Source organism: Amaranthus tricolor, chromosome 1, assembly GCF_026212465.1.
Source record: "Amaranthus tricolor cultivar Red isolate AtriRed21 chromosome 1, ASM2621246v1, whole genome shotgun sequence".
Taxonomy (NCBI): domain Eukaryota; kingdom Viridiplantae; phylum Streptophyta; class Magnoliopsida; order Caryophyllales; family Amaranthaceae; genus Amaranthus; species Amaranthus tricolor.
The window spans coordinates 11,468,663-11,484,844 of record NC_080047.1 but is presented as its reverse complement, the minus strand read 5'-3'; the positions used below and the strand labels follow the sequence as shown (position 1 = coordinate 11,484,844).

Here is a 16,182-nt window from a genome sequence, read left to right as displayed (position 1 = left end):
CATGTGGATATGTGAGCTCTGTTTGTTTGCTGTTACTAATAGTTAGTAAATAAATCGGTCAAAAAAGTCAAACTTTTTTTATTTGTTGTTAGTAGCAACTAACAAAAGAGTTTGACATATTTTGACCATTTTTTCTTTTGTTCGTTGTTGATAATAGCGAATAAAAATCTTACCTTAATTTTGGGCTAGAGATGCTTATCTAAAAACAATACTTTTTCTGAGCTTAATTTTTTTAATAAAAATTACTTAATTTAAAAGAAAAAAATTACCTATAATAATTCAATCTTTTCATGATTTTCCTATAATAATCTCATCTATTGATTAACCATGAATAATCTCAAATTTTAGTGAATGTTTGCCTAGAGTAAACTTAGGTAATCTGTTGACCTGCTATAGCAAGTTTTATTTTTAAAAGATAAATTAAAATAAATATCGAAAAAATATTAAAAAATGTTAAAAAAAATTTCTGATTTTTTTTATCATTCAAATTTTTTTATGTAATCTTTCAAAATTTTTCTATAATTTTACATTAATTTGCAATTTAATTTTTTATAAATTGCCAACTATAACAGGTCAGTTGGTTACCTAAGTATATTATAGACAAACACATGGATATATTATATAAAAATGTAATTTTTTTTCTAATTCAAATACTCTGTAGATTAGTAGTACTCAGGAGTCAGGACTGGGGTCAGGGAACATTTAACAATTTGGTATATCTCCTACTCTTCCGCGGCTTTTGGCCATTTCAAGTGTTTTCAACTGTAATCCTCCATTTTCTCTTCTTTCTTCCGCATGCAGGTTTCAGACATGACAGCTTTCCGCTTACTTCGCTTTCAATCTTACAATTTCAACCATAAAACCTTCCATCTTCTCTCCTCACCAGCAAATTCAATCACATTCTGCAATCAAATTCTTCAAAACCCACAATATTCCCGCCACTTTCTACACCCAACAACTTCTAATTTCTTCCACTCATTCACCCAAAAAAACTCCGCGGAATCATCTCTTCTTGCTTTTAAGCCTCAAAATGAAGATAATCCATCAAAATTTCCAATCCCAGAACCACTTATTGAACAAAACCCTAGTTGGACTGTTTACAATTCCACCTCTATAAACCCTAAATTAAACAACAATGAACAAAAAACGAATGGGAATTTGGTTAATTCAGTTCAAAATTCGTCAACGAATGCGTTTACTAGGGATTTCAATGGGAAAAGGAAGAAAGGAAAGAGTAAAGTGAATTGGGTGTGCTCTAAATGTGGACATAGTGAAGCAAAATGGTGGGGTTCTTGTAATGCTTGCAAAGCTTTTGGAACTATGGACCCATTTACAGTGTCGGAGAATGAAGATAGAGGAAAGGTTAGTGGGTTTGAGGTTTCCGAGACTGCGGTGCGGTCTTGGTTGCCTCAACAGAGGACTGGACAAAGTGCTCCGGTGAGGTTAATTGATGTCAATCGTGGGTTTGATGATTCCGCTTGGCGGATTCAATTGTAAGTTCTACGATGATTTATTAGTTTGATTGTTGTGTTTCTATGTTTAGCTGAAATAATAGGAGGAACATGAATTGGATGGTCTGTAATTTGTGTTTGCTACTGAAATTGTGTTGTGAAATCTTTCATTTTGTAGGTCAGGTATATTTGGAGGCGAAGTTGCTAGAGTTCTAGGTGGTGGTCTTGTGCCTGGTATATACTCACCGATTTCCCTATCAAATTTCATTTATTGTCTCTTTTTTTTGTTCTATGTTTTGTGATTTACTTGGTCTTTTTTGTTATTGTTGACAAAAGTCTTGAGCTTGGGGTTAAATTGGTTTATGAAGAAAGAAAAATATATATGTTACTTCTTCGGTTCTTCTTTTAAGTGGATCATTTTTTATGGGTTCTCAAAATAAGTAATGATGAGGTAGAATGTGAATGTACTACAATTTTGATGATTTGATGTAGAACGAAGAATGTCATTTGTAGACCTCCATGTGGACCTACAGTGTGAACATGGATTACATTGTCTATTGCACTCCAATAACCATGGATGGCTCGATGCACTTAAATAGGAATTTTCCATCAGGCAATGTGGCGTTTTTAAAAAAATTTCAGGAAGTACAAAGGGTAGATAATTAGGGCGTACGAATTTTCGCCGAAGTGGTGCCAATACACTTTCTCCGGTTTTTAATAGTTACACTTCTTTTTTCATGCTATCCAACGCATTATCTAGACTTTTAATATTTTTAGTTGCACAAAGTTAAAAACTATTTTAAATTTGATATTATGAAAATATACATCGAGACAAATCAAATAAGATGCCACATAACTTTTTTTGATTAAAAATTAATAATAAGTTTGATGTAAGACAATATTGCTTAATGAATGGTGGCTAACGGGCTACTATGCAAGTGTATCAACTTTTGAAACCAGTGGTAGTATAAAGATTCTAGTATGTCATCTTATGGTAATTTGCTGATGGGACTTTGTGTTTATGGAACTGTTAACTAATGGTGTCTACTTAGTCCTCTTCATGCACTATGAATCTTTTTCCAAGGAGATAGTGCTAACCTATTAATGAACATAACTCATAAGTGATCATATCTGCATTGACAACTTTCTTGGATAGCTTTTGATGAAGGAAAAGAAAGAGGAGGTATGGGAGGAAGGGAAATGATCAATAACTGCTCCGTTTTCGGGTAACACAGAAGAAGAAGGGAGTAAATTCATCATAACAGTACTGGTGGCACTGGTAATTCAAGTTGAAATACGACTTTGAACTAATCTACTTATCTCTCTTTCATTTCCCTGAAACTGTTCAATTTTCTTTCCAAATGAAGGAATACAGTTAATACATTTCTCCCTTTCTTCACATTTCTCTATTCGAACAAAGTATATTAGCTCTGACCTCTAGATGATAAATTGAGATTAGGATGTATAATGTATTAAACTTTTGTAGACTAGCCATTTCTTTTTTTTTACTTGATACTTTTAAGGCGTAACTTTTTTACTCTGTTGTGTTTACAAATTTGAAGTAACTTATTTACTTTTTCATAGTTACACAAGTATATGACACATACCTTTATGCTATTGTCCTGAATTCATGAGACATCTCTTATCTCTATGTGTTCTTTCCCACTTTTGCTATAAAACTTTTGATGGATAATAAGACTAGATTTCCATTCCTTTCTGCAAGAATGTGCAAAGTTTGGTGCATTTCATTCACACTTCTCCTTTTTCTAGGTTCATTGGTTTTGCTTGGTGGTGATCCTGGTGTTGGCAAGAGCACTCTGTTATTGCAGGTGAGGATCTATACAAAAGAATCAGGTTCTCTAGAGTGGGGGGGGGGGGGGGGGGGGGGCATTGTTATACCCCTACTTGCTATATGTGGCTGATAAAATTTTCTCCATTGTACTTATATTGCCTTACTCTTCTGTGTTCTTGAATTTCATTGTATTTATGTTTCACTAATTGATTGTGTTCTAAATGAAGATTGCTGCCTTAATAGCAGAAAGTTGTGATCCTCAAGCAGGGGCTCCAGTGGTTTATATATCTGGTGAAGAGGTTAGTATCATCAAAATGTCCTGACTTTTTTATAGAGGCAGCTGTGTATTCATGATTTTATATAGGAAAGGTGCGGGCTAATTAATTGTCCTAGCAGTACAATTGCTCCCAGCTTGATGATGATATTTCTGAGGGTCAATTAAACTGGAGCTAGTGAATCACTATAGAACATCCACTACACTAACTTTAGGCTCAATGGTTAGACTGAAAAATCCATGGCTGATGTTTGACAAGGATTTGCAGCGATGCCAAAAAATGGGGATGAAAAATGTACTATACTTAGATAATACTCCTTCCGTTCGAACGTCCCATTTAGTTTTTGGACACTACTTACCATTCACTCTTAATTTGTGTTTCATTCTTATCTATTAAGTTAAAACATAGTTAAATGAGATCTTGTTTGGTTCATCCCAACATAAGGTTTATTAATATCTAGTTTTTATAATTTTTAATTATGCACAATTATAGATATTAAGGGTAGTATTAGTGCGTTGGGAAACGTGCTTAAACCGAATTTGACATTTTAAAAGAAACGGAGGGAGTATAGAGATTGAAATCTAAATGTATATTGATATTAAAATGTAACCTAAAAGATTACAAAAAAGGATAGTTTTCAAGCAATTCGATAAGCTTGACTTTTTGAGATCTCCCAAATTGAGTATATAACTTACTACCTCAATGATATAGTTTCTGCATACCTTCTCTCTTTCCCTCCTCTCTACTTATTACCAGTTTTCTTCCCACTACTAACTTATTTCCCAAGCAAACTATTAACTAGGCAATCTCTAAAATACCCCCAAATAAGGTGCATTACCTAATATACCAATGCATTGTATGGGTAATACTACTTTCTAAGGACATGTTAATAAGGATCCTTGTTTCTTTTAATTTTTTTAACTGTTATGAGTGAAATGCTGAAGCTTTCTTCTTCTCTTAAATTTTCCTTCATTTCAATCTTTGTTAATTTATGGCATTTTCTGTCCAGAGTGTGGAGCAAATTGGAAATAGGGCAGACCGGCTGAGGATTGAAGCAGAGAACCTGTTTCTGTATTCAAGTACTGATGTTGAGGTTTATTTTATTTGACTTTCCCTCAAGCTTACTTGATGATCACATCATATCTCTCTTATAAAAATTATCTTGTTCTTCATTTGCATTTGATTTATTTTTATTCAATTTTTTAATCCTTTTAAAATCAAAGCAGATAATTTTATGCTATGCGTATGGGATTACAAATTTTCTGTTTTTCACAATTATGAAGTCCAGTGTGATTGATTGATTTTCCTTTATTTTACAGGATATTTTAAGCAAGGTGCAGCTTCTTAATCCCTGTGCTGTGGTTATTGATTCGGTTCAGACTGTGTATTTAAAAGGAGTTCCTGGAAGTCCCGGAGGAATGGCACAGGTATTATACAGATATGCCAGAGTATTTTTCAGACATCATTAACTTCCGAAAATCTGTTATAATATGTTGCTTCTGATATTTTCCATGAATGCTCCCAAAAGAGGCTGATGATTGAACTTATGTACCTAGTGGACTATTCGCTTAATAGCATTGTCACCTCACAATGTAGAAGCGTATTGTAGGGATACTTTTGATTGATTTAACTGGAACTATACAGCTTTTCAGAAACATCAATCAGTTTTACAACTTTCTATGAAAACCGCATCTTAAAACTAGAAATTGGAGAACTCCTTCACTACACATAAATACAGCATCCATTTCAGAAACTAGTGTGATAAACTTATGTCTATAACTAAAACATTTTACCAAGTACTTGACATATCTATCCTAGAAGTGACTGATGCCTGAGCTCCTCTGCTTTTAGGTTTGGTATCCTTGGTCTCCCATCATGCTATCACAACCTTCTTCTTACCTCCATTAATAAAAAGAGAAAAGAAAAGAGAAGATGAAGATAGAGTTGCTTCTGTATAGCACAGTTTGTGCTATAGCTGTGAATTTCTTAAATATTCATCTTGTTGAGAAATAATATATGATACATCTACGCTCAAGTATAGTTACAGATGGGGCCTGATTTTTGCGTTATGACGATAGGTGAGGGAATGCACAGCAGCATTGCTCCGATTTGCAAAGCAGACAAACATCCCTGTTCTACTGGTAGGTATTGAGCTGGTCAACTTTAAGCTGTTTTGTTGTCTTATTCGCTTGCTTTCTGATCATTTAAATGTGTGGAAAATTTATAAGGTAACCTCAATGCCGACTATTCTGCATGGTAGACATTTTTTAATGTTCCTTCCTAGTTCCTGGTAACCTTATGTTTTGGAAAACATATTGATGTGACCTTCTATACTGAAAAAGTTAAATGACTGTTAAAAAAGGGTGTGAATTACTTTACACTCTCATAAACTCCCTTTATCTTCTTCCCACCATCATCTTTGATCAAATGTTAATCCTCTTCCTATTCTTATCTCTCCTCCATTTTTAGGGATTTACCCACTAACTATATTTACTACTTAAAAATCCACCTCAAAATATTTATTACTTACATTCGTATTACAAATTTAGTTGGAAGTTGAAAATGTGAAGATAAATCCAGTGATTGTTTCTAAGGTTTCTGTATGAGTATTGATGCTTGTGGGGCTGTCGGAAGCTGATCAATTATTAGTTTTTTGGAACTTAAAAAATCAGAGGTATAAAACGTTTTTGTTTTATAGGGAGATCTGATTGTTGTGTGACAATTGTGCTCATCAAACCTACCTAGGTTGCTCAAGAGGTAAAATGGTTTTAGTCTGTTGGCACTCCAGGTCCCATTTGTTTTGATTTACTCCATGTAATATAGTATATGAAGGATTTTAGTTGCCGGCCTTTGTTGGACCACATTCTACTTTTTCCTCTGATTCTCCTTTGTTGACCACATATGTTTGAATGTCATTTCCATTTAAAATTATTTGCGTATCGAATTGTATAGTACTATCTACTTATTTATACTCGGTAATTGGACTGCACTGCATTTTATAGTCTATACTAGCACGGACTATTAGATGGCTCCCTCCCCCCTTTCTTTTGAAGTGCTTGGTGGCCTTGTGGTGGGACTAGCTAGTTACTGGCTTAGTGCCCTTATACCTTTTTCTTACTTAACCTTATGCTGCAAAAGTTAGTTCAGAACTTGATACAATGTAAGAGGCCTGGCCCCTGTGTAACTTTGAGGCACTCAGAGGGGGTGCTGCGTTTTATGGTGTGAGTTGCTAAGGCTAATAATTAGCTTGACCTTGAAATGTTGGCCAGTTTATCCCATCCTCTTATGGTCGTATTCTGGTGTGGGCTTAGCTTTTTGTAAATGCTTGTATTTTATTGCAGAAAATGTATTCCATTGTTTCTGTCACATTCATTTTTTTTTATGACAGATTGGACATGTGACCAAGTCTGGAGATATTGCTGGACCTCAATATCTGGAACACATTGTAGATGTTGTTCTATATATGGAGGTAGTTTTTTCCTTTAAATGTTTGAATGGAAAGTTTTTGATAGCTACATTTTATGATTGTTTATTCCCGCTTACGATTTATTCACATCATATTATTTATCTACCTCTTTCTGCCACTGATCCTTAGAGTTCTGAAATTACACATATGGAATGCACAATGTAAGCAGTTATGCAATTACTGGTAATGCCACTTAATAGTCAGCAGTTCTAAGTCTTTGATAAGGAATGAATTGGAAATTTTGTTCGTTCCTTTTTCGAAGGATGAGCGGACATACCTTGAGGGATTAAAGCTCTGACATTATTGTTGTTGTGGAGTTTAGTTCTATATAATTATAGGCTTTAAGTATATAGAACTTGAACTGCAGAAAATTTTCGCTCATTATTTTAGTGTCTTTTTAGAAGAATAGGATATTGTTTACAAGAAAAGCCTATTGGTCTGTGGTTGAGGGAAGTTATTTGTATGGATTAATCAGCATTATTTAATTTCCTTGTGAGTGTTACGTTCATGCTGGTCTGTGCATATAGTTCCTTGAAATTGTAAAGTGTAAACACCATCTTCTTCCCAGATTGTGGATACCTCTTCTGCCCACTTTCTTTTGCTAAAAGGACATTTTTTTTATAATTTCTTCACTACTTTTATCTGATTTATATCATTCAAAGAACAGGAACCTAATCTACTAGTTCTTTCATGTTGAAGTAATTTTTCAAATTTGGTTTTTTATATAAACGTGGACTAGTTAAACGGTTTCTTGAATGATAACCTGTCTCCTAGCATAAGTCGATGAATTGATTTAGCTCAGGGTAGACTGATAAAATTTCATGTACTTTAGCTTTTGTCGCTCCTGAATGTGACAAATGTTTAGGAGGGAGTACTTTTATGGAGATTTCCTGGTAAGCATATGTTAAGCAATTTGCAGACCTAGTGATATGTTTTTTCTACTTCGAGTTTCAGGGGGAAAAGCATTCGTTACATCGCTTACTTCGCTCTGTGAAAAACCGCTTTGGGTCTACTGATGAGGTATTATATATCCTACTTGAGTTTTCTATGTTCTCAAATCCTATTGCTGGCTAGTTTGGCTTCTGCCAGTTTCTGAAATAACTCTCATGCACTTCTATTGTTTTGCTGTTTATGCTTTTTGAAAAAAGGAAAATACTTCCTCGTGTGCTTTTATTTTATTTTAATGTCTTCTGCTCTGCGCGTATTGGTTGTTAACCTTTGTAACAATTGATGTAGCTCCTTTATTTCATCTTTATCTTCTTTAAAAGTAGTACAAAAAGCAAGTGGGAACATCAAAATGTGAACGGAGGGAGTATTTTTCTATTTGTAAATTTTGCAACTAAAAATCAACGGTTGTATGGTGTCAAATCCCTTTTCTAGTAGACCAACTATAATTCAGCAATTGATTTTTGAATAGGGTCCCAATTCTTCCAATACATTGGACTATGCTGCCACCTCCTGGGAATAATAACTTACTATAGATATTATTGTCTTATTGATGTTGTCATTTTGTTTAAATGTTACTTATTGAGTATGAACATCTGTTGCAGCTGGGAGTATTTGAAATGTCAGAGTCTGGGCTGAAAGCTGTTTCAAATCCTAGTGAAATGTTCATGAGTCAGGAACATTCAAACTCAGAGCTTTTGGCTGGACTTGCTGTTGCTGTAATCCTTGATGGCTCCCGCACTTTTCTTATTGAAGTCCAGGTAATTGTGGCTTTGATTTTTTAGTCCCATTACTCCCATAAGATTTCCTCTCAAATCTTCAAAGGGTTCTCTATAGGTTTTTCAATTGGGTGGCCTGGCCTTACCATGAAATAGAAAAACCAGGTCTAAATGGCCCTTACCTGGTTAAGAAACCAGATTAGTTTAGGCCTACCTCAACCCTAATTTCAACCTTAATCGGCCCTAACCCTAAACCACCTTGAATCAGTCTCTAAAGCGCATCTAAAACGCTTACCCTATATCCTAAACCCTATAGCCTAGCAAAAATCTTAAAAATTATGATTACTATTATGAATTTATGACTAGTTGACTATTGAATTATGTAATATGATTATGATTATTGTAATTAGAAAAAATTGACCTCTTGTTTATTTTTTTTAATCTCATGTTTAACATATTGTGATTGAATTTTATTTTAGAATTCTTTTTCCTTGAAAAGGTAAAAAGGGCCACATGTCATCCCCTAAATGATTGTTATTTTTGTTTAAATTTTAGAACTTTTTTTTTGGTTGAATTTATTTTAAACATTTAAAAACATTTAAGAAAAGGAAAATTTATTTCTAAAAGTCTGTCTTATAGGTGATTATATTTTTAAAGGTCTTTAGATCTTTCATTCATCCTACAAAGATTGGACCTTTGCATACCATTCTCTTCTAAAGGTCTAAATGACCTCTTACTAACAGGTTACCTCATTTTAATTAAAAAAAAAGAAAGCCACATGTCACGTCGTCATTCATTTGTAATTTTATTAAAAAACTTAAAAAAAGAAAATAAATAACTAATTTTAAAAAAATATAAATATTATTGAAAAAGAGAAAATAGAAAAATATTAAAAAACTTAAATACTTCTAAAAAAGAAAGGCAATTTTAAAAAAAGGAAAATAATAAAATACTTTAAGTAAGAGAAAACAAAAATATTAAAACAAGAAATACTAGAAAACCCCCCTCATCTCCAGCCGTCCACCAACCATAATGCGCCACCCCTCTCCATCGCCCCCTCCTCCCCTTTGTGTGTGCCAGTGCCTCCCTTTTTTTCCTTCTCCTTTTCTTAGAAAATTTAACATGAAACAAACCCCAACTTCCTCTTCCCTTCAGAGTTCAGATTCAATTAATTAAATAAACCGTAACCCCAATTGATCAAAATTTGCCTCAAATATGATTGAATTTTGCCTCAAATTTGATTGAATTTGAACAAAATTTGAGGGTTGTTAGTGGTGTTGGGGTTGAGGTTATTTGAGTGGGGAAGGGAAGGGGTGGGGGTGGCGCAGGGAAAGCAGAGAGTGATGGGGGTGGCGACAATAGTGTGGGCGGGTGGGGGAATGCTGTTCAACAGCGAGGAAGGTTTTTTTTTTTTTTTTTTTTTTGATTTTGAAAGCGTTTTTTATTTTCCTTTTGTTTTATATCTTTTAGTTTTTTTTTTTTAATTCCAAAAAATAACAATTAAGAATAATTAGACACGTGACAGTTTTTTTGGAATAAAGGTAAAGAAACTGGAAGGTCCTTTAGAACAAAATGACATGCAAAGGTCGCACACCATTGTAGGATAAATGAAAGGTTGGATCTTTGAAAGATAACCACCTAAAAGTTCGGACCTTTAGAATTATATTTTCCTTAGAAAAAAAGATAAACAATTGAAAACCTTTTTAAGAGTTGGAACCTTGACCTTCTCCTTAATCCACAACCTCATTCGTGTCGTCATTTTTTATCAACACCAACAAATGATTATCCCTTTATTAACAAGCATCAAGTTTAAAGTGATCATAGCTTAACTTTTAGCTATTAACAATTTACACAGTAAAACTAACAGGGATGAACTTCTCAGCAGCTGTAATTGGTAGGATTAGATCAACCCTGTGGAAACTTAATTTTCTACAATAGGAGTTAGTGAAGTGTTGCTTTTTTATGGCGCACATTTGAAGTAGGCAGCAACATTATCTCCTTAACATGCTACTCTTTCTCTGGAAAATCAGCGTGTTGAACCCTGCTCTGATCTAGTTGCTAAGCTGCCGTTATAGACTTAGTAATCATATAAGGAGCTTCTTTGGCTTCAAATGCTGCAACATGCTAACATTATGACTCATGGGGAACAGAGGGAGGTTGCAGATATTTCTCTAGATCTTAGGGTCTACTGAGTTGGCAGTTCAAAACTTTGGGAAATTATTAGACTTGCACATTCCGTATCATTCATTTAAATGCATATTGCGGCCTAATTATCTGATAGGATTTAGGAGAATACATTTCTTGTATGCACCACACAATGGAGGAAACAAAAGTCGTAGATGTCTTCATAGACGTGACTTAGTTGCTCGTCATAATGTCTACCAGAATAAGTATTATCTTGAAGGAATAATGTTTGTTGTCCCGAGTTTTTTTAAGTTTCTTTTTCGGGAAACAAACTGATATCAGAAGTGCTGCCTGCAAAACTACTAAGCAATTCTTTCAGCTAGAAGTCACCAGCCTAATAACTTAGCTATTATAAAGTTGAGAAAAAAGTTATAGTTAAACTGTTCTCCAGCTCAACTCTATTTTTTTTTCCCTTTTCATCCGGCTATATTTCTGCCTTTTGAATGCAATACATACTCTTGCTATTTTACTTGCAGGCATTATGTGTAGCGGAATCTGTTGGTAGAACTTGTAACGGTATTCAGGGAAGCAGAGCTGATATGATTATTTCGGTATGTCTCTTTGCTGCATGCTCTTGTATCCTTAATCTCTTAGGGCCATGCTCTTATTTATTTGTTGTGGCAATGCATGTCTAGTTTTTGGCCATTACATCCTTTTTTGTTTAAACAATTAAATTTTTTTTGTTAGCTTTGGCAATGGTATCATATCATTAATACTATTAAAAGAGTTGGAAATGAAAAATTACAACATTTTAGTGACATCGTCTTTTTCTTAATAGATCAATGTGTAATCTTTGATGCTTTAATATGATTCTGAAACATAAAAAATAATTCTGATTATAGTGAACGTTGGCTTCGAAGTAATGATATAAAGCTAAGCTTTGTTTGTATTAATATGTATAATGTTTCTCATATCATAATTTTAAAATGTAAGTGTAAGGTGTTTGTACAATTTATTGATGATGTTATTGATTATGATGGTATGATTTGACTCATGAGGTTAAAAATAAAGAATTTTTCTATTAAAAACACTAGGTGATATCCAAATTAAGGTATTTATTCCGACGATTCTTAATGCAATTTATATTAGTGAACATGTAATAGGCTAATATATTTTTATATTGTAATAAGAATAGACATTGAGTTGTTTTCGGATAAAATTGGCGTTTTCATGATTCATAGGTAATATTTCTTTATTTTGAAGGTGAGTGTACAATCTAACGTATATTAACATAACATACATATTTTATTCAGCTAGCAAAATGACAAATAGTGCAATGAATTCAATATTAAGTATGTACATATTCATTGTTTAATTATAATGTTTATTCGGTATTCATGCATGCATTCGTCAATTATGTTGCTATTGTCATTTTATTTCGCTACTAATAAGTGAATAAAATAAAATCGAATATAAATACTTACAATAAGTTAAATTAATAACCATACTAACACAATTCTTGCATTTTGCATGGGCACCTATAGGTGTTCAAAACAAATCCGACAACCCGAAATTTACCTAACCTTGTAACCAAACTTGATTTGACCCGACTTCAAAAATGAATTTACAATTATGTAAAAACCAACATGAACACAAGATCCAATTTCAAACCGATCCGTAATCGATCACCCGGATGAACACCTCTACTAGTTTGTAATATTTTGGTTTAACTGTGTTTATCATAAATTCTACGTTAGGCTCTTATTTAATGGGCTCTTAATTAGACACCTTAGGGTGGAGTTGGAAATCAGCAACAATGTTACATTGTTCCAAACTCCCAATGCCAGTTAATGGGCTCTTATTTAGACACCATAAGGGGAACCTTACCCTTGTAATAATAAAGAGGCTGATTTGAGTCGGCCCTTTGTTGTAAATGCCATCCGGTGTTTGACATAAACAAGAATCACACATAGTTTGATGAGCCGTATTGGTTAAGTATAATCCCAAATTACAGTACTATGGATTTTGGTTCCTAAACCCTAAACTTTTAGTTTTAACATATTTGTTCTCTCTACTTGAAAAAATTGGAGTCTATACTTTTAGAACGTTTATATATTTTCAAATATACTTGTATAGTTGAATTAGAACAATTTTTAGTTGTGTTTTTTTTTTTAATACATGAATATTTATTAAGGATATATTGTTTTTACTTTTTCCTTTAGTCTATGATATGGAAAAGTTAGTATCAGCTTTTTCTTAAAGAAATTGTACAGCTGTGCTCATAATTGTTTTAATAGATATTTGTTAGAAAGCCACTTCATACAACTTGAAGTTTTTTAGTTAGGATAAGGCTACAAAGAGCACATCATATGCCACGGCTCAGGGGTAGCAGCTTGATTTTTCATGTTGGATGTTGAGTGACTCTTCTTATTGCTGCATATGACTAATGCTTTTATTGTTTACCTACAGGTTCTTAAGAAGCAAGCTGGTATGAAAATGCAAGACTGTGTAATTCTCTTCACTAATTCCATTGCGTTTCATATTGTATTCACTTTGTTGATTTCAATGTTTATCATGATGTGTCTGGGTTTCTTTTCTTTTTATCATTCCAACCATAACTAGAAGTACCTAATGCATTTCTGTACCCTCTTTCTTTGAGGGTTCTTTTGAAAGTGTTCTTTGTCTTGTTAGGGCCATGGCTGCATACATCTCCAACCGCCCTCATAGTCATTCCTGCTTGAAATTCTCAAATTACAAATTAATTGATTATTTTAAAATTTGTTGGAATTTATGTTACATGATAATGTTGAGCCTCTTAAGACAATGTCAATGAGAAAAAAGAAAATTTATCCCATTATATTAGTGTTGAGCTGCAGCTGGATCCAAATTCCAATTAATGGTTCTGTGTGTGATCCAAAATATAACTCTTTATTTTCTTTATGCTGCTAGACCTTAGCTCCGCTAGTAGCATGACTCTGCCATTTGTGGAGAATTAGCCCCCTCCCCCCAAACCAAAACTACAAAGAAAGAAAGAAGCTATCCACACTCACATAGAAGGAGAAAATTTTGAGTGTTCATTTGATAATGCCTGTTTGATAAAGTATTTTGGTGATTCATATTTTACCTGTTGTAGAATGTTTGCTTGCCTAGTAGAATATATCTCTTCTCATGGTAGATGCTGAATTAGTCCTCTTTTGTAGAATGTTTACCTGAATGTTGTTAGTGGAGTATCTCTCACCGAAACTGCTGGAGATTTAGCTGTGGCGGCAGCAATTTGCAGCAGGTACTTTTTTCTTCCGACGGGCTTGTTCAACTTCCCCGTTTTTTTGATTTCAAGAAAGCAATCATGTTATTAGGTTGATATGGCAGCATTAGTCTATTGATCTCGATCCAACCTGACTCAATTCTCACATGGTTGTCCACTAGTTTAAGTGATATACGCCTTAGTTTTGCCTCAGCAGTTTTGGAGGCAATACTTTGTATAGATTTGTAATGGAGAAATAAGACAAAAGATAAGCAGATGAAAAAATATGTACATAAGATGAAGAGGGATAATTAATTCGTCGATGAGAGTAGCAGAGAGGATGTAGGATCACAACCCAAAATTGAAATATAAAATCAAAGGGACTACCCAAAATAGAAAGTGTAGCAAACTCAAAGGGACAAAGAAAGTACTATATAATCTTATTTGTCATCTTAGTGAGTAGTTGCATATGGGGTGGGCAACATAACTTGCCTGTAATTTTGCTGAGTTCTTTTAACTTGTGTTTTCATTTTCTGATGCATATGTAAGCTGATGATGAAATAAACTAAAAAGTTATCATTTCTTTTTATTTAATCATGATGAAAATAATATTTCTGCATTTGCCATCTTCAGTTATTTGGAGGTCCCTATTCCAAACCATGTCGCATTTATTGGAGAAATCGGCCTTGGTGGTGAGCTTCGAATGGTAAGTATATCATATGTACTATTTTTTTCACAGGGCTTTTGCTAAATTACATTTTTGTTTGCAAGTTTGCTTGTAGTTTCATTATTGTGCATGTTTTTTTATTCAAGATTTGGGAACTATCTGTTCTAAAATACTACTCCAGAAAACCGCTTGAAGAGTGAGGATAAGATAGTTAATTTGAATGCTTTTTTGTCGTATATTTGATCGGAAACTTCATTTTAGGTTACCCGAATTGACAAAAGGGTTAATACGGTGGCTAAACTTGGATATAAAACGTGCATTGTTCCAAAGTCAGCTGAAAAATCTCTGCCAGCTTCTAGCTTTGAGGGGCTAAAGATAGTGGGATGCAAGAATTTGAAACAAGTCATCAATGAAGTCTTTAAAATTTGAGAAAAGAAAAGTATGGTATCTCAGTTTACCTTTTGGTGCAATCTTATTATGTGATTGTTTATATTATTATGTAATGTAGATTTAGGAATGTGAATGGATGTAAATGTACATAGGATGTGTTAGATTAAGCTAAGACTAGTCACTACTCACTAGATACTTTCATGTATTGAAACTTGGAAGTTGAGGCCACTTAAAGAGCTTCATGTAATGCATAAAACAAGCGCAATCTACAAATGTGCGTTCCATTTTGCTAATCTAATGTTTTTGTTAGTTGTTGTGGATGCTATTTGCTAATGCTAATTGCTAATTGTCCTGGTTCGATTGGTATTTCAAAGTTTGTTTAGAGTTAGCACCATAACACAGTGGCATCCATCTTACGAAGTTGAGGGAATTGTTGGTGTGTGTTTATATCTTTTCATAAAGGGTATGGACATGGTTTATTACAAATGTGCAATACTTCATTCTATTCAAACATAGTCTATACCGGTCAAAATAGTCAGTTAGTCAGTTCATTTTTGAGTCAGTTGTTTTGGTTTCGATCAATTTGGATTACTCTAACGGCCCGTTTAGTTAGTGGTATGAAATTGTAGTAATGAGAATGATTTATAGTGTAAAATTTTATCAAAAGTTTCATGTCATTCCAATGGTGATGAAACTTCAATTACAAAAAAGTTTTTGTTTACAAATTTTTATTGCCAACTAATACTACATCTTTCAATAGTATTGCATTGGAATAAATTTTATGAAGAAAATAAGATGATTGAAGTTGGACAAGTATGGTTATCAAGATAGCTAAGAGATTTTTCAACTACAATGACACTAATTTTCATTCCTATTACCACCTACCTTATGAGTCGTAATGGTCTTAAAGTTTTTTTAAAAAATAATTTAAATAATTTTTATCAAAATTTTTTTTTGGTTTTTATAATTTTTTATCAATAAGACAAGGACCAATATATTACGTTTAAGACTACATAGTTAAAAACTCATAAAACTAATAAAAAAATATAGTAGATCCCCACAAAAAAAGTAATTACTTAGAACTGAAGACAAAATTAGATATTCTAAGG

At 33.4% G+C, this 16,182-nt stretch overlaps 1 protein-coding gene across 1 annotated transcript; it reads left to right on the top strand.

Moving 5' to 3' along the window:
* The first annotated feature begins 671 nt into the window (after positions 1-671).
* LOC130800180 (uncharacterized) lies at positions 672-15,516 on the top strand. The gene is made up of 15 exons (XM_057663578.1): positions 672-1,493; positions 1,630-1,685; positions 3,222-3,280; positions 3,471-3,542; positions 4,528-4,611; positions 4,838-4,945; positions 5,597-5,659; positions 6,907-6,987; positions 7,939-8,004; positions 8,535-8,690; positions 11,309-11,383; positions 13,242-13,280; positions 13,973-14,055; positions 14,650-14,722; positions 14,945-15,516. Exons 1-15 carry the CDS (start codon positions 796-798, stop codon positions 15,110-15,112), a joined length of 1,881 nt encoding a protein of 626 aa, XP_057519561.1. The 5' UTR covers positions 672-795; the 3' UTR covers positions 15,113-15,516.
* The last annotated feature ends 666 nt before the right edge of the window (positions 15,517-16,182 follow it).

What these genes read in the sequence shown, in the direction of transcription:
- LOC130800180 (XM_057663578.1), top strand. Translation starts at nt 796, where the DNA reads ATGCAGGTTTCAGACATGACAGCTTTCCGCTTACTTCGCTTTCAATCT. An exon ending in AGGTGGTGGTCTTGTGCCTG is followed by an intron (nt 1,686 to 3,221) that starts GTATATACTCAC and finishes TCCTTTTTCTAG; the next exon opens with GTTCATTGGTTTTGCTTGGT. An exon ending in GTATGAAAATGCAAGACTGT is followed by an intron (nt 13,281 to 13,972) that starts GTAATTCTCTTC and finishes CCTCTTTTGTAG; the next exon opens with AATGTTTACCTGAATGTTGT.